Source organism: Natrix helvetica (genome assembly GCF_964273705.1).
Source record: "Natrix helvetica genome assembly, chromosome: 5".
NCBI lineage: Eukaryota > Metazoa > Chordata > Lepidosauria > Squamata > Natricidae > Natrix > Natrix helvetica.
Window position 1 is genome coordinate 107,854,565 of NC_138551.1, and position 21,662 is coordinate 107,876,226.

Below are 21,662 nucleotides of genomic sequence, written 5' to 3' on the forward strand. Positions count from 1 at the left end.
ATGGTTGATGCCTGAAGGTATGTTAATATTCTGGGAGAACACAAGAGTTAGAATCAATACAACCATAGAGGCTCAGGCCTTTATGGAAAAAAATAAAGCACTCCTAGATAAATCTGATGATCCTACACCAGACATACAAGACACGGGAGGGGCCGGAACCCTGCTGCCGGGGGGAGAAGGGGCAATATCAAGAAAACTCAAATCACAAACATGAATAAGGAAATCGGTTTGATATAAATTGATTGAAATTATTATCTGAATTTACATGCTGACAAATTATCATTACTTAGTATTGAATTATTTGCTTAAATGAATACTACGAGTATAGGGGGCGGGGACACCTTCTACATATTGTAACTGCCAAAATTTGTAATCCATTCCAATACCCTTTTCCTTTTTATTTCCTAAAAAACCAATAAAATTTTCTTTAAAAAAAACAAAACAAAAGATCACACAAAAGTTATATGTTTACAGGAATTTCCATTGCTAAGGGAAGTTGTAAGTTGTAAAGTACCACCACTTTGCTTAGCAATGGGAATCCCTGCAGTCCCAGTTGTTGTTAATAGAATTCCACGCTTGTTAGGCAGCTTCCTCCTGCTGTAAAGTCAGTGGGAAAGATGGCAGGATGTCTCAGGCTGGCAGGTAAGTGGTTGCTGCAGGGTGAGGAAGGGAGGAGTGCACAGAGGGGGAGGATTGGAGTTGATGACTGAGGGTGCCAGGGGATGTGGAAGAGATGCCGGGCAGGTTGGAAAGGTGCACTACGACGCAGTGGTTGGGAAGAGTGTGTGAAGGTGTAGAGAGGATGTGAGAAACTACATAAGGGTGTGCAAGAGCCATGGGAGAGCCAGGGAGGGTGTGCAGGGATATGTGAGAAACACCACAGGGGTCAGGGAGGGCACATAGGGATGCACAAGAAGTTCCATGTACGAAAGATGCCGATGAGTGTATATGGGTGTGTGAGTGGACAGTATGACACTATGCAGAAGAGCTGGGAAGAGTGTATGGGTGGGGGAGACTTACCCCAGTGACTTGTGACTTTCCCTGCCAGCTTCTCCATTGACCTTCTGGGAAAACTGTCAGGGAAGTTTATGAATGGTGATCATGTGATTGCGGGTGCTTGGAAACTGGTCCTAAGTATGAATAAGTTGCAAAGTGCCCAGATTGTGAACACGTGACTGCAGGGAGCTGTAACAGCTGTAACTTCAGCGACCGGTCATAATTCCCTTCTTTCACTACCATTAGAGCCTTGAACTGTTGCTAAACAAATGGTCCCAAGTCAAAAACTATCTGTATTTTAAATATAATTTCCCAGAAATATGCAAGTTCTTTGAAGATACAGATGAGATCCCTATCCTCCATATAGTAAAAGCTCCTGTAGCATAAATATGGTGTGACACTAAATGTTCCAATAAATAATGAGCAATATTGATCTCCTTGTCAAGACTGCAGAACAAACGTTGGTAAGAATATCAAGAAACTATAGGAGATAGATAGGAAATAAAAAGTGTTAGAGCATAGGCGATGTTTCAATTCCAATGGATGATGGTGTGCCAAGGAAGGAACAAAGGATTCTGGAGGTGAACTGTTGGCTCAAGGAAGGGTGTCAATAACTCTGAACAGCTTACAGAATTAAAACATACTTAACCCTCACACACACTGGTACTCAAGGTTAAACAACAGCTCAACACACCATCGATGATAACAAAAATGGATTCCTGTACCACGGTCATCTCTACTTACAAGAAGGGCTTCTGGCAAGGGAAAAGGTTCATCTCACAAAGACAGGGAAGAATATCTTTGGAAAACATCTGCAAAAGTCATCTAGGGAGCTTTAAACTAACAGGAAGGGGAAGGAAACCTTAACGTGAGCCATACTTATAACACAAATCTGAAAAGAGTAGACCTTAGAACAAGGAAGGAAGCGCTAAAGGGCTCAGATGCGTGTACCCAATGTGCTATGTATGAGCAATAAATAGACAAAACTTGGTCCTAGTACAGAAATAAATATGTGTTGTGGCCCAGCAGGATCCAGTTGAGCTGCTGATGGACTCGGATAGCGAGGAATCATATGAGTCTGCCCTGGACGATGTGGAGGACCCTGCGCAGGGTTCAGACTCAGAGCAGGGACCACAGAGGCTGGTTGGCCATCAGGAGGTGCCTGAGGCATGGAGCAGTGGGGAGGATCAAAGGCAGTTTGTCCCTGATGCTAGATTGAGAAGGGCTGAGAAATGAAAGCAGCACCTCCGTAGGCAGACTCACAGAAGATGATTAAGCACAGGTGGTTGTGGATTGGCCCCTCCCAAGAGAGATTTTAGGTGAGGCGCTGGGAGGGGACATTTGCAGGAAACAACCATTCAAATTAGTAGTTTAAAAAATCTATCTGTGTATTCTAGCCATGTCTGTTCGTTTGGACTATCTGAGTTGCTGCAGAGTTACTCTATTGAATGTGAGTTGTCTAGGCCCTCAGCCAAAGGATTCGTTATCTCAGTAATTAAACAGTGGCAAACAGCCAAGCCTGTGTTTTGGTTTATTCACAGGCGTGGGGTGTGTGTGTGTCAGAACAGTATGATATTGTAGATATGACTTAGGTAGGATGGATCACATAATTAGTATTCAGTATTAGAAGAAAAGTATTTCTTCAAAAGAAATAAACTCAACAAAAGTCATATCTAGAATATCGTATTTATTTCTCTACACTAGGACCACGTTTTGCTTATTTATTGCTCATACACATTGCATTATATGAAAAGGATGATTACACCTGTATGAAAATGTATCACCCCAAAGGACGAAAGCCCCTACCAAAAGTGTCTGGCTAAATAATCTGGCTGCTAAGGAATAAAACTCAACAGATGAAAAGGTCCCTTTCAACTGTGAATTATTCTGTGATCAAGCTTGTGGAAAGATTGTCACTGCATCTCTTAGAAGCAGCCAAATGATACTTCTTTCTGTTTTGCTAAAACCTCCACTCTTATACTCCAGACTTCATCCAGACTTTATGGATAAATATACCTACCTAACTTCTTTTCTGTTTCCCACTTGTCTAACACACTCTTCCTTAGGAAAAAGAGTTATCAATATCTGTTTAGCTTAGTTCCAGCCACAACATCCATTAAGATGCAAAAATGTGTTGTCTAAAATTTAGGCTAGAACTAATACTATGGTAGCAATGTACAGTTAGTTCGTGACTTACAACCATTTGTTTAGTGACTGTTTGAAATTACAATGACACTAAAAGTGCCATTTACAAAAAAATGATTTATGGCCATTTTTCATACTTATGAGTGTTGTAGCATCCCCATGGTCATATGAACAAAATTCAGACTGTTGGAATACAGTATTCATTATTTTGTACAACTACACAGCAGTACTCAGTAAAGATATACCATATTTTTGGAGTATAAAATGCTCCGAAGTATAAGATGCACCTAGCTTTTGAGGAGGACAACAAGAAAAAAAAACCTGCCTCCCAGCAATTTGCCTCCTTGCAGCAAACAGCAAACAGCCTGTTTCAGTTTCAGTTTAGCCTGATTAGCACAAGGGGAAAAATCTGCCTCTGCTTCCCAGCAATTTGCCTCCTTGCAGCAAACAGCTCTTTCAGTTTCAATTTCAGCACAGCCTGATTAGCAAAAGCAACTCATTGTTGATTGGATCGGCCTCCCGACGATCAGCTGTTTCAGGCTGCAGGGATTGTTTCAGCCTCTGCACTCCATTTTCAGCCTCTGCATGCCCTATTTTTCGCCAGTTCCAGGGGGGCGGAGATCAGAATGGGTGGAAAATGGGGCAGAGGTGGCAATAGGCTATGGCAATCCCTGCAGCCTGAAATAGCTGATGGTCAGGAGGCCAATCCAACCAACAATCAGCTGCTTGTGCTAATCAAGCTGTGCTGAAGCTGAAACAGATTGTTTGCTGTTTGCTGAAAGGAGGCAAATTGCTGGGAGGCAGGGGCCAAAGGGTGGGGGTGGCGGGTGGGCGGGACTACATTTGATGTATTCACCCTCTTTTAGGGGGGTAAAAGTGCATCTTATACTCCAAAAATTACGGTATATACTTCAACGAGTAGATGGCAGTGTTGCAGTTAAACAGAAAAGCACTGTGTACCGTGCACTGTTTGTTCTGCAGGGCTACGTACTGTACAGAATTTCTAACAAGTTATGGGCCCAACCATAGCTGGTTACAGCAAATAAGCGCAAGATGACTGCAACAGAATAAAAGATAGTAGCCAGTAACACAGCTGCAACAAAGCTTTCATTTGCAAATCTGACAAACCAGAAGTATCAGCCTTGGATATTCAAGATGAAGATGCTGCTAATAAGAGTGCCTATGGAGATTCTCAGTCATCCAGGTCATGGTTGTCCCAAAGGTGCCTTTTAAAGAGACAACTGGACTTTCTGATTTTTCTTTGATGCCTTCAGAGAAAAACCGGGAAGTCCAGTTGCCTCTTGAAAAAGCACTTTAGGGCTGCTAATAAGAGTATGATTGTGGAAATGCATAAATGAAGTTAGGCCAGAACACCCTTTAGATGAGTGGATAGAGAAAGATCAGAAAGATCAGAGCACAGAGGAAATTATGACCACATGCTATCACCAAAGTTAACTGCCAGGAAAACCATCTGTGAAAACTTAACTGTGTGAATGGAAAGGCTCCAAATTTGAGCCATCTAAACGTTTTTGGAAGCAAAGCCTAAGTGCACATCCCAAAAGAAAAATATACAAAATGGGATACTTAAACAAAGGATGGTGTGCTTGTGGGATACAGAATTCTACACCCAGACACAAACAAAGTAACCATCGGTAGAGGTGCAATTGTTGATGAAACTTCAGTGTGTTCAAAACTTCATGAAGTATCACAAATAATTTCACATCAGTGTCACATGAAGATAGGCAACAAAGTGACATAAAAATAGAAATTAACACAGACTACCCAAATACTGTAGAAGAAGAAAACATGCCACAAGAGGCTTCAATCAGGAAATCACCAGAAGCAACAAAGGCATCCAAGCCAAACGTCTGTCCTATGTTGCTTACAAATCATTAAAACCAGAGCCAGATTCATGGGATTATGAGATACAAAGACTTCCAACTCATGAGAAGCAAAAGTGGATAAGAGCTGCAAAGAAGAGATGACATCTCTTAATGAATTGCAGACATGGACATTTTTAGCGCTACCTCATGGAATAACATTAGGAGTACTTGTTGAGTGGGGGGTGTTAGAATGCGGTGTTCATGAATTTTGTACAACTACAGCAGTATTTAGTAGAAATATATATTCTTCACCCAGTAGATGCCAGTGTTGTAAGTTTGTAGTTGCATCTATGGTATACTCTGCCAGGGGTGTCAAATTCCATCACATCACGGGCCGGATCATGATGTTGTTTGCCTTTGTGGAGCTGGGGTGGCCGTGGCCTCCATGGACCGTATATGGCCTCCAGGGCCGCCAGTTTGACAGACCTCCTCTATGTCTTTTCGTTCAATAAAAAGTTTCCTGCTTCCTTGTCACAGTTAAACATAAAACCACATGTGGACTGTGCACTGTTTGTTCTGTAGGGCTTTACACAGAATTTCTAATACTTATTGTCATGGCTGCATCTCACCTATCCAAGCTTCACCCAAGCTTTGTTTGGGGTGGAGGGAAAGATTGGAATGTAAGGAATAAGGGGAGGATGGAAGCCCGGCTGAGCCTTGTAAGAAGCTACAGCCAACCAAAATCAACTAACAATATGCAGAGCTGGGAACAGAGCACCTGTTTCCTAAACAATAGACAAGCACCTGATTGACATTTGCAGATAATGGAGGGGAGGGATGGTGGGGGACAGAGGGAAATTTCCTTTGTGTTGTTTGCATGGAAAAACCTCAGATTCAGCTTATCCCAGTTCTGTAACTATTTAAGTTTTAGTCAAATATAGTCTTGGCAAAACAAATGGCCAGGAGTCTTTCTTTGCTAGATGACTGAATGGGACAGTTGACATTTGGCAACTGGCGCATATTTATGATGGTTGCAGTGTCCCAGGGTCATGTGATCACCTTTTGCAACCTTGCGTCAAGCAATGACAACAGGAAAGCCAGATTCACTTAACAACTGTGTTACTAACTTATCAACTGCAGGATTTGCTTAACAACTGTGGCAAGAAAGGTTGTAAAATAGGGCAAAATTCACTTAACAAATATCTCACTCAGCAACAGAAATTTTGGGCTCAATTGTGGTTGCAAGTTGAGAACTATCTGTATTCTATGTCCTATGTTCCTCTATATCCAAACTTGAAGTGCAATATTGTAAAGAATACAGTCTGCCAAAACACAAACTGTAAATATAACATCCACTACATGAACATTGCTGCTTGCAGGTAAGTACCGTATTTTTCGGAGTATAAAACATACCCTTCCCCCCTAAAAGAGCGTGGAAATGTTGGTGCATCTTATACACCGAATACAGCCACTTTTGGCCCCCCGAAGCCCCGCCTCCACACCCCATTTTTGTGAAAAATGGGCAAAAAACGGGCCAACGGGGAAATGCCCCCATTTTGGTGAAAAACGAAGGCGTTTTCGCTTTACCCCAGCTCTGCTGAAGCCTGCAGAGTGCTCCTAGGGGCCTGGGAGGACAAAAACTTTTTTTTCTTACTTACCTCTTCGAAATCTTGGTGCGTCTTATACACTGGTGTGTCTTATAGTCCAAAAAATATGGTATGTTCCCTTTCTGCTTTTTTGCTACTTACATTCCCATGCAAAATTAAATATGTTTTAACTTTGCATCCCATGTACAAAATAGCCACATTTAAAGTGACAAGAAATTTTAAATTAGCATTAATCAGTAGCCACCATCGCTTATATTATGAGATAAATAAGGAGCATTGTATATGTACATAAGTCCTCTGTAGAGCTGGGAATCAAACCACCCATGGATTCGTAGAGTTCTTCATCACAACTGGGGTTCAATGAACATTTCATCAGAAGGTCAGCAGAGACATGAGCCATGGACTCATAAATAGAGCCATCTTCCTCCCCGTGCATCAACTCCTCTTTTATGTGAGATTTGAGCATATCTGCTGTCTCCTGCAAGATAAAGAAAAGCAAATGGTTTCTGTAGCACAATGACTGCTTGATTAATGCAATCAGTTCAAAAGATAGTCCTTCTGAACCTAATTTAAAGGTAGCAAAGTGAAACCCAGTCTACAAGTGTATCATGTATAAAACAACAGAATCACAGAATAGGAAGAGACACAAAGATCATCTAGCCATGTGCAAAGTGTTGGAATCAGTTAAACCTTTCATGAGAGATGATTTCTTAAACACCCCCAGAGATGGAGAACCTACAACTTTTATAAGTAGCTTTATTCCACTGCTGTGCAGTTGAGTGTTTTGTTGTTGTTGTTTTGGTTTTCATCCCTTAGAAAAAATTATGACTCCTGGCAATTTCCTAAACCAACCCCTATAGCCGTGATGGCGAACCTATGGCACGCGTGCCAGAAGTGGCACACAGAGCCCTCTCTGTGGGCAAGCGCACTGTCGCTAGCTGTTCTTCCAGGTTTCGTTGTGCACATGCATGCCAGACAGCTGGTCCAGTGCGCATGCACGTGGTAGCCAGCTGCTCTTCCGGGTTCCGGTGCTCCAGCGCACACACTCCAGTTTCAGCAGTTGGTGATCAAAAGCTTAGCTATCACTACCCTATAGTTTTTTTTGGCAAGATTTTAGAAGTAATTTGTCATTATCTTCTTTCTATGGCTGAGAGTGACTACCCCAAGGTCATCCCGCTAGCCTTGGCCGAAAGTGGGATTAGGACTCACTGTCTCCTAGTTCTAGCCTAGTGCCTTAACCACTACACCAAAATGGCTCTGTATAGATCCTATCATCAGGAAATTGTTTCCCTGTTTCCCCGAAAATAAGACCTCTCTGGATAATAAGCCCAATCAGGCTTTTGAGTGCATGCATTAAAATAAGCTCTCCCCTAAAAATAAGCCCTCCCCGAAAATATTGCAACACAACAGCAGCTCCGGAGTTTGTGCGCCGGTTTTTGTAGTCATGGAAAATAAGTTCTGGACCATCTTCCCTGTAACTTCTCTTTATATATCTGAACACAGCTACCATATCTCCATTCAGTCTCATTTCTTCCAGACTGAACCTCTCTAGTTCCTTCAGCCTATCAACATAGGGCATCACTTTAAGTACTTGTATCTTCTTCGCTATTTTCCTCTGAACTTTCTCTAATCTAATATCTATTTGGAAATACAATGCTCAGTTCTCTGATATTTATTATTTGTGTTCAGCTTGTTGTCAGTGACCACCTCAAAATCCTTCTCTAATGTGTTTACAAGCCATGTATTCCCATATTATATAGCTGGCCTAGATTTTTTCTTTCTAACTGTAATATTTTAATTAAGAAAGTTTATTATATATTACTTCTTACGTCTTCATAATATTTTGGTTACAAGAATCCAATGAAAGTTCAATAAAACTGTGTCTTTCAGTTCTGCTCCTTTTCAAAAAGATACTAGTTGATAGCTGCAGTGTGTGTGTGTGTGTGTGTGTGTGTGTCTGCGTGCACGTGTGTGTATGTTTTCATAGATTTTCCCGGGTGTAGGTATGCTGGTCTTGTTGTATTCGGGTCTGTACAGCTGAAGACCCACCTCTTTCAATTATCCGGCCTGGCTCAATCGCAATCGTAATTTTCCCATTCCTCCAAACTGTTTTTAAATTGTTCTTAAATATTAATTTTATTGGGTTTTTACAATTGGGGTATTTTAAAGCAGATTTTTAACTGTCTATTGATGTAATTTGCTTCCTCCTCCGTGTATGTATGTGTGTTGTGTATGTATGTACGTTTGGTGTTGTTATATATGTTTCATGTTATATGCTCCATTGTACGCCGCCCCGAGTCCTACTTGGAAAGGGAGCGGCTAATAAATCCAAATTTATTATTATTATTATTATTTTCCCGTGTAAGATTGAGTTTGTCTTGGCAACATTTCGGCGAGGTCTCACTCGCCATCTTCAGGCTGGGTTTTGTTCTTAAAGTGTGATCGGAGCCTCATGGACACTCTGCCAAGACAATCTCAATCTTACATGGGAAAGGACCCAAATACAACAAGACCAGCCTATCTACACCTATGAAAATCTACGAAAACATATATGTGTATGTGTGTGTGTGTGTGTGTGTGTATGTATGTGTATGTAACACACATACACATACATCCGGATAATAAGCCCAATCAGGCTTTTGACTGCATGCATTAAAATGTGCCCTCCCCTAAAAATAAGCCCTCCACGAAAATATTGCAACACAACAGCAGCCATGAGGTGAGTACGGTCGCTTCCTCCTGTACCTCAAAAATAATAAGACCTCCCTGAAAATAAGGCCAAGCGCTTATTTCGGGAGTCAAAAGAAAATAAGACCCTGTCTTATTTTCGGGGAAACACGGTATATACCCCATAATGATTGTGCACACATCAGTTCCTCTGTGCTTCTTCAGAATCTATCTAACATAACCCATACAGATTTTTTCCTATGTGAAAACTGAAGTATCAAATGTCTCTAGATCTAATTCTAAAAGTCCCATTTATATTAATGGTGATCTGTCTTTCAAATTATTATTTCACTACAAGAATAGCACCTTCATCTTCTGGAAAACTCAATATTGTTCACATGTTTATTATTGTGGAATAAGACCACACATATATCACTGAAACCTTCAAATCTATTGTTTCTATGTGAATCATGAACTGTTAAGTTTTAGTCCCAGTACTTTTCTTCCCATTATAGCAGAAAGAGAAAAATATTTTTACCACATATTCATCAATGAATTGGCGGAGATCTTTGAAGCCATGCTTTTCAGCAATGTTGTTAGGATAGTGACCATACTTGTTGGCAACACTATAAGCCTGCAGAGCTCCTGGGCATGTAAGCAACAGGGCTGTGAGATTTTTTAAACCATATTTTGCAGCAAAGTGCAGCAGAGTTGGCAACTCTTCCTCTCTTTGACCTGAAAGAAAAAGGAGGAAAACACAATTTCTTATAGAGCTATGCCACTGGTGACAAATTAAGTAATGGAAATGGCCTAAATCTAATTTCATTTTTTGTTTATCATGTGTGAACTATTGCCTTGTCCGGTAGAATCCCTGTAAGCATAGGATTGCCAATCTAGGTCACATGTGGCATTTTTGGGGAGGCAGGGGTCACGGCTACTCTGCAAGATCTGATAAAGCACTTTCTAGAATACAGGCAACATACAAGAGTATTGAACATTATATCAGTTCCTAAATATAAAATGAGTCATGTACTGAGGTACAAAGCTGTCAACTGATATATTGACATGGGCCAGTCAGTCTCCTTTGGACCAAATCATCTCAACACTGGTTGTAGTGGAGAAAATTGGAGGAGGAAAGAATATTAGATATGTTCATCACCTTGAGTTATTTATAGAAATAATAAAGGCGGGGGGGAAACTCTATAAATAAAAAATGCTAATCTTTGTAATAAAAGGAATTGCCACTGCTGCCTTTTATTACAATAATTAAACTTGCCTATTAAAGTATGATTGTTAAATACCATATTTTTCAGAGTATAAGATGCACCAGAGTATAAGATGCACCAAGATTTTGAAGAGGCAAATTTTAAAAAATGTTTTTGCACTCCCTGGCCCCCACGAGCACTCTGCAGACCTCCCAAATCTCAGAATGCCCTGTTTTTTTGTGAAAAACGGGGCATGCAGAGAGTTTGGGAGGCCTGCAAAGTGCTTCTAGGGGCCGGGGTGGGCAAAAAAGAAACGCATGGGGGCTCGATCTTCCTAAAGGGTAAGGCTTTTATCGATCTCAAATCCACTTTTCTCTACCCTTCCCACGGTAGGGCAGGAGAAAATATCTCTCTCCGTGCTTTATTTCCCCCCGCTTCCCTCAGACCAGCAGTGACGCGGAGTCGATTGCGCCAAGAAGCAATCGGCTCGCTTCTTCTCTTCAGTGAGGAGGGAAAGACACGCAGGGGCTGCTGAACGGCCACTATCGTGCTTGACTGGGAGCGGCCCATTGCGCAAGGAGGGGTGGCGATCCCTTCCATTTGGATTAACAGTTCCTCGTGGTGGCACCTGAGCGGTGAAAGCGGCGAAAGGGAAGCCCAAAGAAAACGACCGGGCAAGGCTGCCTCCTTGAACAACTGGGCTTGTTCACAGCCCTCTTCGCAACCCTGCTTCCTTAGTCTCAGGGCAAAAGTAGGTGCCAGGCTCCAGGGAGACCTGGTGCTCCCGCATTCCGAAGGTTCCTTTCCATCCCACACTTCTTCCACTATCCAGGTGTCACCCAAAAGGCTGTTACTGTGATCTCTGCCGCCTGGAACTGTCCAAGAAGGGGCTGGTGAAGTGAGCACTGCAGAGATCACGGTAACAGCCTTTTGGGTGGCAGCGCAGTGATCTCAGGAGCCAAAGCCTTTGAATCAAGCTGGATTGTACCCCATTCCAGGTTTTTAATTTCACAATCTAGCGTCCTGAGAAAAGCCTTCGTGCAGAGGAGATTGGTCCTCTTCCCTTGCTCCACCCCCCCCCCCACAATCTGCCCAGATCTGTCCTGCAGCAAAGAAATATGGTAGCTGGGTGGAATAGCAGCATAAGCAATAAGCACTGCATGACAGTGATCACCAGTGGAGCAGCGTTGCTAGCTTAGGCTCCCACTTGCATCATTACCAGTTCCTCCACTGGCTTGTCAGTGGCCTCTTTCCTCTTCTTCTCAGCCATCTCTTCTTAAGGATTTCCCTTCCTCCTGAATTGGTGTGGAGGGCAGAGGCTCAGGAGTCCCTGAGGTTTGATGGGTTTTAGGAATGTTGGTTTAATGTCATGGTTCTGTGTAATGCTCCCAACCAGTGCTCCTGCGCTGCACAGCTGGCTACTCACCTCACTGCGCAGTGGCAGCAGTGGGAAGAGGATTTGCCATCCCTGCCGCCAGCGTGATCCCATCCCAGGAGGGTATTTCACTTGTGTGTGCATACACGCGCGTGCGAGAAAGAAATGAGAGAGAGAAAAGGGGAGAGAAAGAGAGAGGGAAATGAGAAAATGATGGAGGGAGAGAGAGAATGACAGAGAGGAAAAACAGAGAGAAACAATTGAGAGAGAGAGAATGTGAGAGAGAGAGAGGGAGAGAGGGAGAGAGAAATGAAAGAGAGCTGGAGGAAGAGAATGAGAGAGAGGGAAAAGAAAGGGAAACAAATGAGAAAGGGAAGGGGGGAGAAAAGGAGGAGAGAGAAAGGAAGGAAGAGAAAGAAAGAAAGAACTCTCTCAAACCTATGACGAAAGCAATGGCAAGCTAGATCTCTTGCCATGAAAACTGCAGTTTGCCGGAAGGAACAAATTGGAAGCAAGTCTGATTTTCTTAAAAAGGAAATAATAGAGATGGCAAAAATGCATCTGAAAATAATATTATTTATAATTTTGGATTATGTATTATATTGTCAAACTCAAAAGAAATCAAAATATATATGTGAGTTAATTATGAAAAGATTACAGAGAAGCAATTTCCCACAATTAATAACTTTATTTTGGATTTGTTATCATATTCCATGAGAAAGAAAGAAAAAGAAAGAGGGAAAGGGAAGGAAAGGAAAGGAAGAAGAGAGAGGGAGAGGAAAAAGAGAGAAAAACAGAAATAAGAGGGAAGGAGAGGGAGACCCATTTCCCACAGAAAACACTGAGAGACATGAAACCTGGGTAGGCAGGGTTGGGGGTGGTGGTTATGTGACTGGGTGGGAGTGACATTGAGTTGGTCACGCCCACCCAGGTTTTGTGATTCCCAGTGTTTTCTTTTCTGTGGGAAACGGGTCCAAATGGCTCTTTGAGTGTTTAAGGTTGCAGACCCCTGCTCTAGTTATTAGGATTATGCAGGAGGGTCACACATGCCCAACTTTTTCATATAACATATGCTTTTGCATCATGTAGTAGCACTTGAATTTAGTATAGTATCATTCTTATAGGCTTTTTTTAACCCAAATCACGATCATACTTACTAGTAATATTTTCTTCTTCCAATTGGTTGATTCCTAGAAGGTGCAAACCACTGACAGGAAGGTTTTTTTTCAATGATTCTGTGAGGATTTTGTCCAGAGCTTCTGTGTTATATGGTACAATCTTAAATGCCTGGATGTAAGAAGAGAACAGCCACCAATTAGGTATACCCAGTACTGGTTCAATGTATTAGGAATTTGTCTGTGACTTTAAAAAACTTAAGAAATTATTAGCATTTAATAATCTTAAAACAAAATGATGATCATCAATCACCATACTGTACTCAGCTTAATTCACCCGAGTAAATTAAATGATGTTGTGGATGTTCTTTCAAGGTGCTTGGAGGCTGTGGGAGGCTTGATGGAGAACAACAGGCTTCAACTGAACCCTGGTAAGATGTATGGCTCTGGGTGGTTGGGTCCTGTGTATCGGGGGGGGTAGGGTATCATTTTTTTGTCTAGGATGGGGCTGCTCTGCCCCAGGTAGATCCATTCATAATCTGGGGAACGTCCTGGACTCACATCTCCTTCTCAAGGAGCAGACAGCAGTCATGGCTAGGAAGTCCACACCAGTTGCACGCCTTCCTATATTGGAGGCCCTTCTCTCAATCATTCATGCCGTGATCATCTCCTGAGGGACTATTGCAATGTGCTCTACATAGGGCTACCCTTGAAGAGCATCCAGAAGCTGGAGTTGGCACAGAATGTGGCCATGCAGGCAATTCTGGATGCCCCAAGGACTGAGCCTGTAAAACCTTTGTTGCATGAACTGCATTGAGTGCTTGTTTGCTTCTGGATTTAATTCAAGGTGCTGGTTATCACCTTTAAAGCCCTTCATGGCCTGCAACTGAGGAAACATCTTGTTCCAGTTACATTGACCCATCCTGCCCTGTCAGGCAAAATGGGTATGCTACAGACCATGTCAGTTGAAGAATGTCGACTGACAGGATCTAGAAAGAGAGCCTTCTCTGCAGTGACCTATGAAACATCCTCCATCCAGAGGTGAAGTTGGCACCCAGTCTCTTGGCCTTCTAGAGCGTGAAAACCTGTCTATGCCAACTTGCTTGGGGATTGAAAAGTGGTATGCCACCTGGGGGGCGGGGGAGTTGGTGCTTTGAGGGCACTCCCTCCAAATTTATCTTTTTTAAACTTTGTTTCTCATCCTGTTTTGATTTTATTTTAATTGTATGGCTTTTTTCATATGGCAGCCCAGAGTCACTTAGGTAGTCAGACTGGCTCTGGCTAATCCCTAGGAAAGAACTACCCTCGAGTCCATAGGTTTTAGAGAAAATGTACTTTGACTAGAAATACTGAGTGCAGCAAGGTCTGAGGAAAAACCATGCGAAAATTGTATATTGAAAGCAATATCCAAAACCCTCCCCCCTGGGAGAACAGTCCAATCAGGTCTCATTTCAATGTTTTGGGAAATCGGTGCGTCAGGCGCCAATGTAAATTCCTTTGCTGGCGTCCTTGAAGGTTGGCAGATAGCTCAGTTTGGCACCTCTGGTTCCTGTCAGTGTCCGTACTCCAACAGTATTCTTCCATATCTCCAGCATGCTTCTCCCCCACCCCCCATGATGCTCCCTTCCCCCTGATTATGGCAGTAGCTAGTGAGCTTCAAAGAAAGCAAAGATGAGCAGCAGACATGGGTTGTCCCTAAATTTGATAAATAAAATAAGTTTGTAGTAATACTGAAAGCAGTGTTGCATATTTAGACAGGGGCAGTCAACTGATGGCTGATATGAAAATGAATGTTCTTATGCTACATACATATACAATGTTTACTACCAAACATTTAGAAATCATCAGGTAATAAATGTGGGAAAAGTAAATATAGTAATACAGGTAGTCCTTATCTTACAAGAGTTCTTTTAGTGACCATTCAAGATTACAATAGCACTGAAAAAAGTGACATGACCATTTTTCACAATTACAATCTTCGTAGCATCCCCATGATCATGGGATCAAAATTCAGAAGCTTGGCAACTGATTCATACTTATGACCATTGCTGTGTCCCAAAGTAATATGATCACCTTTTGCAGCCTTTTGACAAGCAAATTTAATGGGGAAATCAGATTCATCTAACAACTGGTTTACTAACTTATCAATTGCAGTGATTCACTTAACAACTGTGGCGAGAAAGATCGTAAAATGGTGCAAAACTCAGTTAACTAATGTCTCACTAAACAGCAGAAATTTTGCGCTCAATTTAGGTTGCAAGTCGAGGACTACTTATATTTTAATATACAGCTTCTAACAATATTACTGCAGAAATGCAGCTATGTTGCAGAGGTTCTTATATATATTACATCTCAAGCTACATGAAATTAAAAATGTTCACGGCTGAAGTCCCCTTCCTTTATTCTTTGTTTGTATTTAGGAAACTTAAATCAGGGATATTGAATACTGAGAAGAATAATGCATGCCCAGAGTCATGCTAGATACCCCTTCCCTGTCCGAAAGCAAGCATACAAACTTGAGAAGTTATCATGTTCTGAAAAAGTGGATGATATCAGTAATGGATCATTGCATTCCCCTCAAATGAAGCAGCTCAGAGGTCTGTTCTGATCCCAAAATCATGCCACTGCCACGGATGCCCACTTGTATATACACTACTAACCCATTAAAGTTGGAGAGAAACTCATGCAATTGAAACAGCTTTTTTTTCTAAAAAGGAAAAATGCTGTAGATATAAGCAAGAATTGTCACTTATGCACTACTGATCACCTCATGGTTGGACTGTTGTAATGTATTCTTGGACCAGACCAGTTGGAAGCCACTGCAGGTACAGAACTCGGTAGTGCAGGCAATGTCAGGTAGGCCTCAGTATGCCCCTCTGACATCACTACTGCATGAACTGCACTGGTTAACAGTGAGCTTCCAGGCACAATTCAATATGCTGTTTGTTACCTATATAGCCCTTTGTGATGTAGAGCCAGGCTATCTGTGGGACTGCCTATTTTTAATAGTCTCCTCCAGATTATCACAATTAAACAAGACCGTACAATTCAAAAATATCTTTTTCTAATAAGCACACTACATATTTTAGCAAGAAACAAGTTTTCTGAATCCTCCATTTAGTTATTTCTCACAAGATGCTTTTGCTACGTACTCATACCTCAGGTTTACAGCTGGTCCTATCTTTCTACTATCTAAATGATATATCAAACTCTCTCCTGTTCCCCCCTCCCTAAAGCAGGGAGGTTATTTACTTTGCCCCATTAGAAATTAATTTAATATTTCACCTGACACATGAATTCCACTGGATTTGCTGCAGTAGACAACAAGTTGCTTATTTCTTCCATGTCAGTATAGTAATTGATGTTTGATTCAGCTATCATTAAATCTCTAGAAAACAGTTTCAAACATACAGTTCCAGGTGATAAGTCTGAAGGGCGAAACAAGATCAGCAATAATCAGTATATAAAAGGAAACTCATACATTGTGTTGAAAGAAGCAGTGGAAAAAGGGTCAGCATATACACATGTAAACTGGATACTTCTTTAACTTTTTTAAAAACACAAATAATACAAACAGTATATATACAATCAAATACAAAAAAGAAAGACAAAACAAAAAGGAAAAAACATATTACAGTGCACCCCCAGCCCCTGGAGACCTTCCCCCCACTTATATTTCTTAGATATACAGTATATTCCAATTGTGCCCTTATCCTTTCCAAAACATATATTCTTGAGTAAGATTATTCCCTTTGCCTTCCACCAACACTGATTTTATAAAAGCCCCCCATATTTCATTATAATTATTTACTTTAGTCATCCCTTTTTTAAGTTTAATTTCTGTTGTTAATTTATCATTTGTTGCCATACTCCAAATTTCATTATAGATGTCAGCCTCTGTTTTGGTTACTTGCTTATGGCTGCTTTGCTACGCTTACTTACTATCGGCTGCCATAGGAAATGGGGGGGGGGGGGCGCATGGTATTGGGGAAGGGAATAATATTGTACTGGAGGAGTGTTGTTCTCACCATCTTCTGCGCATGCTGTTGGCTGATGTTTGGACTTGGTCAAGGCCAACCGTCTCACATACCAACTTGATGATGCTGTTTCAAGATGCACCCCACATGACACCTTAGGGAGTTGCAGATTGGACACTGGGTTGGGGAATTGGGGGGAGGATGCTGGGTAAACATTTGATATGTATATGTTCCCACCTTTCTGGCTCAGATCTTGCTTTCCTTTTAGCTGCTTTCACTTCATATCTAGTAAAAGTACTTTATCTCTATTAAAATGTAGTTGAGGTTCTTCTTTCTTGGATATTGAAGGAGGCATGCCTGAGAATACCACTCATTTCTTTGAATATCTCAATTTCATCCCCAATATTTAGCCATCACTAACCTAGCTGCCATTATCAAATTTAAAATCAATTCATTTTTTTTGTTTTATTTATATCCCGATACTTCTTTAAAATCCATTAGGCATGGATCCACCCCAATTCAAGTAATTCCTGGCTTGCTGCCTTAGGGAGCCCTGAGTCTTGGTAAGGTAAGGAACTGCTTCCTCTTTAGCTCCTTTCACTCACTTATCTCCACCCCCTCCATTTCTGGCCTTTTGGCCATCCTGTACTCTGTCACCTCTACCAAATCTGCTACCCAGCGCTCCACCAGCCCAGTTGACCTTTGCTGTCATCTTCCTTCCATTGCTGATGTGACATACCTGAAATGGATCATGAAGTAACTACACTTGCATATGTAGGGCCAGGCATACAGAGGACATCCAGCAGAGTGCAGGATGCCACAAAGGCCAGATATGGGGTGGTGGTGGAGAAAGTAGGGTCGTCTGGGCCAGGGGCAGCAGGGCAGCCAAAATTATAAAGCATTAAGCAATTTAAGCATTCCAGGAAATCTGACAATTCTAGCAATTTCACTCACTGTGTAACTAAAAGGGACCAGAAAGGTTTAAAATAAGCTTTCAAACAACTGTTGATGTTTACAACAATTTTGTTTCATTTTTTATGTTATTAAAAAATGTATTGTGCAGAGACTATGAGCCTATCAAGGCTAAAATTTTGAATCAGAAATCCAATGACCAGAGTTAACAGTGACTCAGATATCCAGTTAAAGCCAGCACCATGTCCTTCAAATGCTTGGCTCCATACTGAGTGCTGATCCATATAGTGTCTAACATTAAGATTCCAGAATTATCAACATAAGTATCTTGTTAATGTAATATAGGTAGTGACAATTTCCTTCTTATTTTTATTAAAAAATTAAAATTCACAGGCATACATTTTAGAATTTTCTTTGACTACAGGTAGTCCTTGACTTATGATCCTAATGGGACTGTAATGTCCAATATTAAGCAATGTGGTCATTAAGTGAGCTATATCTGACTTTACGACTTTTACCACAGTTGTTAAGCAAATCATTCAGTTGTTAAGTGAATCCAGCTTCACCCATTGACTTTGCTTGCTTTTGATCACATGATCATGGGCACATTAGTGTCATCATAAGTCATTTTTTCAGTGCTGACATAACTTTCAAAAGTCATTAAACATATGGTTATAAGTCAAGGACTACCTGTAAAAACTAAATTAGCTGCTATATGTGTAGAAATAAGTCCTCTGATAAGGACATAATACTTCATATAAAGAGAAGTTTCCTAATGCTTTTAAAAAATATCATGATGTTAAAATTAGCAGCATGAACAGAAAGTACAGGAAACAGGAAGTGCAGCTGAGCTTCTGCTTCCTATGCCAGCTTTCTCCTCGCATCTTGACTTCTTGTATTAACCCAGGGGTGTCCAAACTTGGGAACTTTAAGACTTGTGGACTTCAACTCCCAGAATTCCTAGGAATTCTGGGAGTTGAAGTCCACAAGTCTTAAAGTTCCCAAGTTTGGACACCCTTGTATTAACCCATGAAAGATGCAGGTTTCCTTTATGATCTTAAACTCTTTTAGTTCTGTGCATTCTACCAGTCATCCACTTTTGAGTTTGTGTAGATAAATTTATTTTCTAATTGTAGCTTTTTGCATCCTCAGTGACAGGAAAAATATTTTTGATAGTTCGTTGGTCTAGTATAAGTATGCCACTAATAGGAAGAGAAACTCTACTATAATGTTCCAACACATACACAAATTCAGGATTAAAAGACCAGCTTTAGTACTTACCTGGTGCGTCAACGGAGACTGCATACTCATTCTCAATACTTGCTGATAGTCGCAGTGGCTGACAGTTCTTAGAAGAAAATTCCACTTCCATTTTTATTTGCCTATCTAATTTACACTTTAGGATTATAAAAATGGTTGTCTGCACCTACATTTAAAAAAAACATAGTAAGAACTAGGGCCTTTGGAATATTCAGTTTTCACAATACATTGGTATCTTTTGGGGCATGAGGATCTACAAGCAGAAGCCCAGTGGTGGAATTCAGCCAGTTTGCACCACTTCAGGAGAACTGGTTGTTAACTTTCTGAGCAGTTTGCTGAACTGGTTGTTGGAAGAAATCATTAACCGGGCAGAGAACCGGTTAAGTTATTTGAATCCCACCATTGCACAAGCCTTCCTTATTTGTACTTGGGATGAGGAAGAATGCACCTTCTTTTTCAATCCTATATGGATGGCTGGTGAGCCTGATAACATTGGTTCAGAAGGAATGAAACAATTTTTATTCTCATCACAACTTGATTGTGATGACAGTGATAATGAGAGGAAACATTGCTGTCCTTCATTTAGCAAATTCATAAGTGGCATGCAATATTAAAAGAATCAAAATATATTTAAGTACTTAAGCCAATAACAAACATAAGCTCTACCACTCAGCAAATGTCAACCACATTTTTTTCTAAAATATGTATTTTTTGAAAAAAAGATGAAATTTTTTACAAAGCTATGATTACAAAACTAAACTCATTTTGCCTGCTGCTATGGACTCTTATGTCAATTATAATTTTCTATCAGTTTTCACAAAACATTTGAATGCACATCGGCACATTGAATTAACACTGCATTTTATTTCAGTTATTCCAAAGACTTATTTATCCTTAAGAGTCATGTTCAGCCTGCAAAAATATATGAAGCAGTTAGATTCTTAAAACTGTCCAAGAATTTTCCAACAAGCTTGGTACACATGGCTTGTGTCTCCTCCCTCCACAATACAATACAATACAATAGTGGAGTTGGAAGGGACCTTGGAGGTCTTCTAGTCCAACCCCCTGCCTAGGCAGGAAACCCTTTCAGACAGATGGCTATCCAACATCTTCTTAAAGACTTCCAGTGTTGGGGCATTCACAACTTCTGGAGGCCAGATGTTCCACTGATTAATTGTTCTAACTGTCAGGAAATTTCTCCTCAGTTCTAAGTTGCTTCTCTCCTTGATTAGTTTCCACCCATTGCTTCTTGTTCTACCCTCAGGTGCCTTGGAGAATAGTTTGACTCCCTCTTCTTTGTAGCAACCCCTGAGATATTGGAACAATGCTATCATGTCTCCCCTAGTCCTTCTTTCTATTAAACTAAACATACCCAGTTCCTGCAACCGTTCTTCATGTTTTAGTCTCCAGTCCCCTAATCATCTTTGTTGCTCTTCTCTGCACTCTCTCCAGAGTCTCCACATCTTTTCTACATCGTGGCGACCAGAACTGAATGCAGTATTCCAAGTGTGGCCTTACCAAGGCATTATAAAGTGGTATTAACACTTCACATGATCTTGATTCTATCCCTCTATTTATGCAGTGTTGGCTTTTTTGGCAGCTGCTGCACACTGCTGGCTCATATTTAAATGGTTGTCCACTAGGACTCCAAGATCCATTTCACAGTTACTACTACTGAGCAAGGTACCATCTATACTGTACCTGTGTATTCTGTTTTTGTTGCCTAAATCTAGAACCTTACTCTTTTCACCATTGAATTTCATTTTATTAGATAGTGCCCAATGTTCAAGTTTGTCAAGATCCTTCTGTATCTTAAGCCTATCTTCTGGAGTGTTAGCTATTCCTGCCAGCTTGGTGTCATCTGCAAATTTGATGAGCTCCCCATTTATTCCCTCATCCAAATCATTGATGAAGATGTTGAAGAGTACTGGGCCTAAAACAGAGCCTTGGGGTACTCCACTGCATACCTCCCTCCATGTAGATGCAGTTCCATTTGAGGACTACACGTTGAGTGCGGTTGGTCAGTACTTCACTGAACCCAATCTACCCTTTTTGCAAAGAAGGTCAGGTGACTAAAACAACTTCAGGATTAAAGAAATTGTAGTACAGTATTATGAAGACCCAGAATGGTATAGGGCAGAAATGATTTTTTAAAAAGACATGTCTCCCTCCAGTTTGTTTCACATAAATATTTAAAAAGGCTGAAACTAGAAGACATCCAAGGTCCCTTCCAACTCTGTTACTCTATTATTCATGCAGAAACTGCCACATGTATTGTCAGCCCCCATCTCACTCTGGAGGGGTTGGCAAATCCATGGCTTCACTTCCTCATGGACACTAAGCTCGTTCTGGAATACCCGAGAGCAGCTTTGGCTGGCGTCCCAGTTGAAGCATTTTTGAGAGCAGGATATCTTAGCAAAAATTACCAATATCTTTGTTCCTCCTAGACTGGTTTACTGCAATAGTCGCTTTGCTTAGATTTGCCTCCTTGCAGCAAACAGCAAACAGCCTGCTTCAGTTTCAGTTTAGCCTGATTAGCACAAGAAAAAAAATCTGCCTCTGCCTCCCAGCAATTTGCCA

At 41.1% G+C, this 21,662-nt stretch overlaps 1 protein-coding gene across 3 annotated transcripts in view; it reads right to left on the reverse strand.

Moving 5' to 3' along the window:
- PIK3AP1 (phosphoinositide-3-kinase adaptor protein 1) overlaps positions 1-21,662 on the reverse strand; it is a 96,491-nt gene that overhangs the window by 44,542 nt on the left and 30,287 nt on the right. For all 3 annotated transcript variants that reach the window (XM_081954026.1, XM_081954025.1, XM_081954027.1), the window contains 5 exons: positions 19,104-19,248; positions 16,219-16,361; positions 12,976-13,105; positions 9,777-9,973; positions 6,860-7,049 (listed from right to left, as the gene is read on the reverse strand). In XM_081954026.1, the coding sequence (XP_081810152.1) occupies positions 6,860-7,049; positions 9,777-9,973; positions 12,976-13,105; positions 16,219-16,361; positions 19,104-19,248 (805 nt within the window). The remainder of the gene's footprint in view (positions 1-6,859; positions 7,050-9,776; positions 9,974-12,975; positions 13,106-16,218; positions 16,362-19,103; positions 19,249-21,662) is intronic.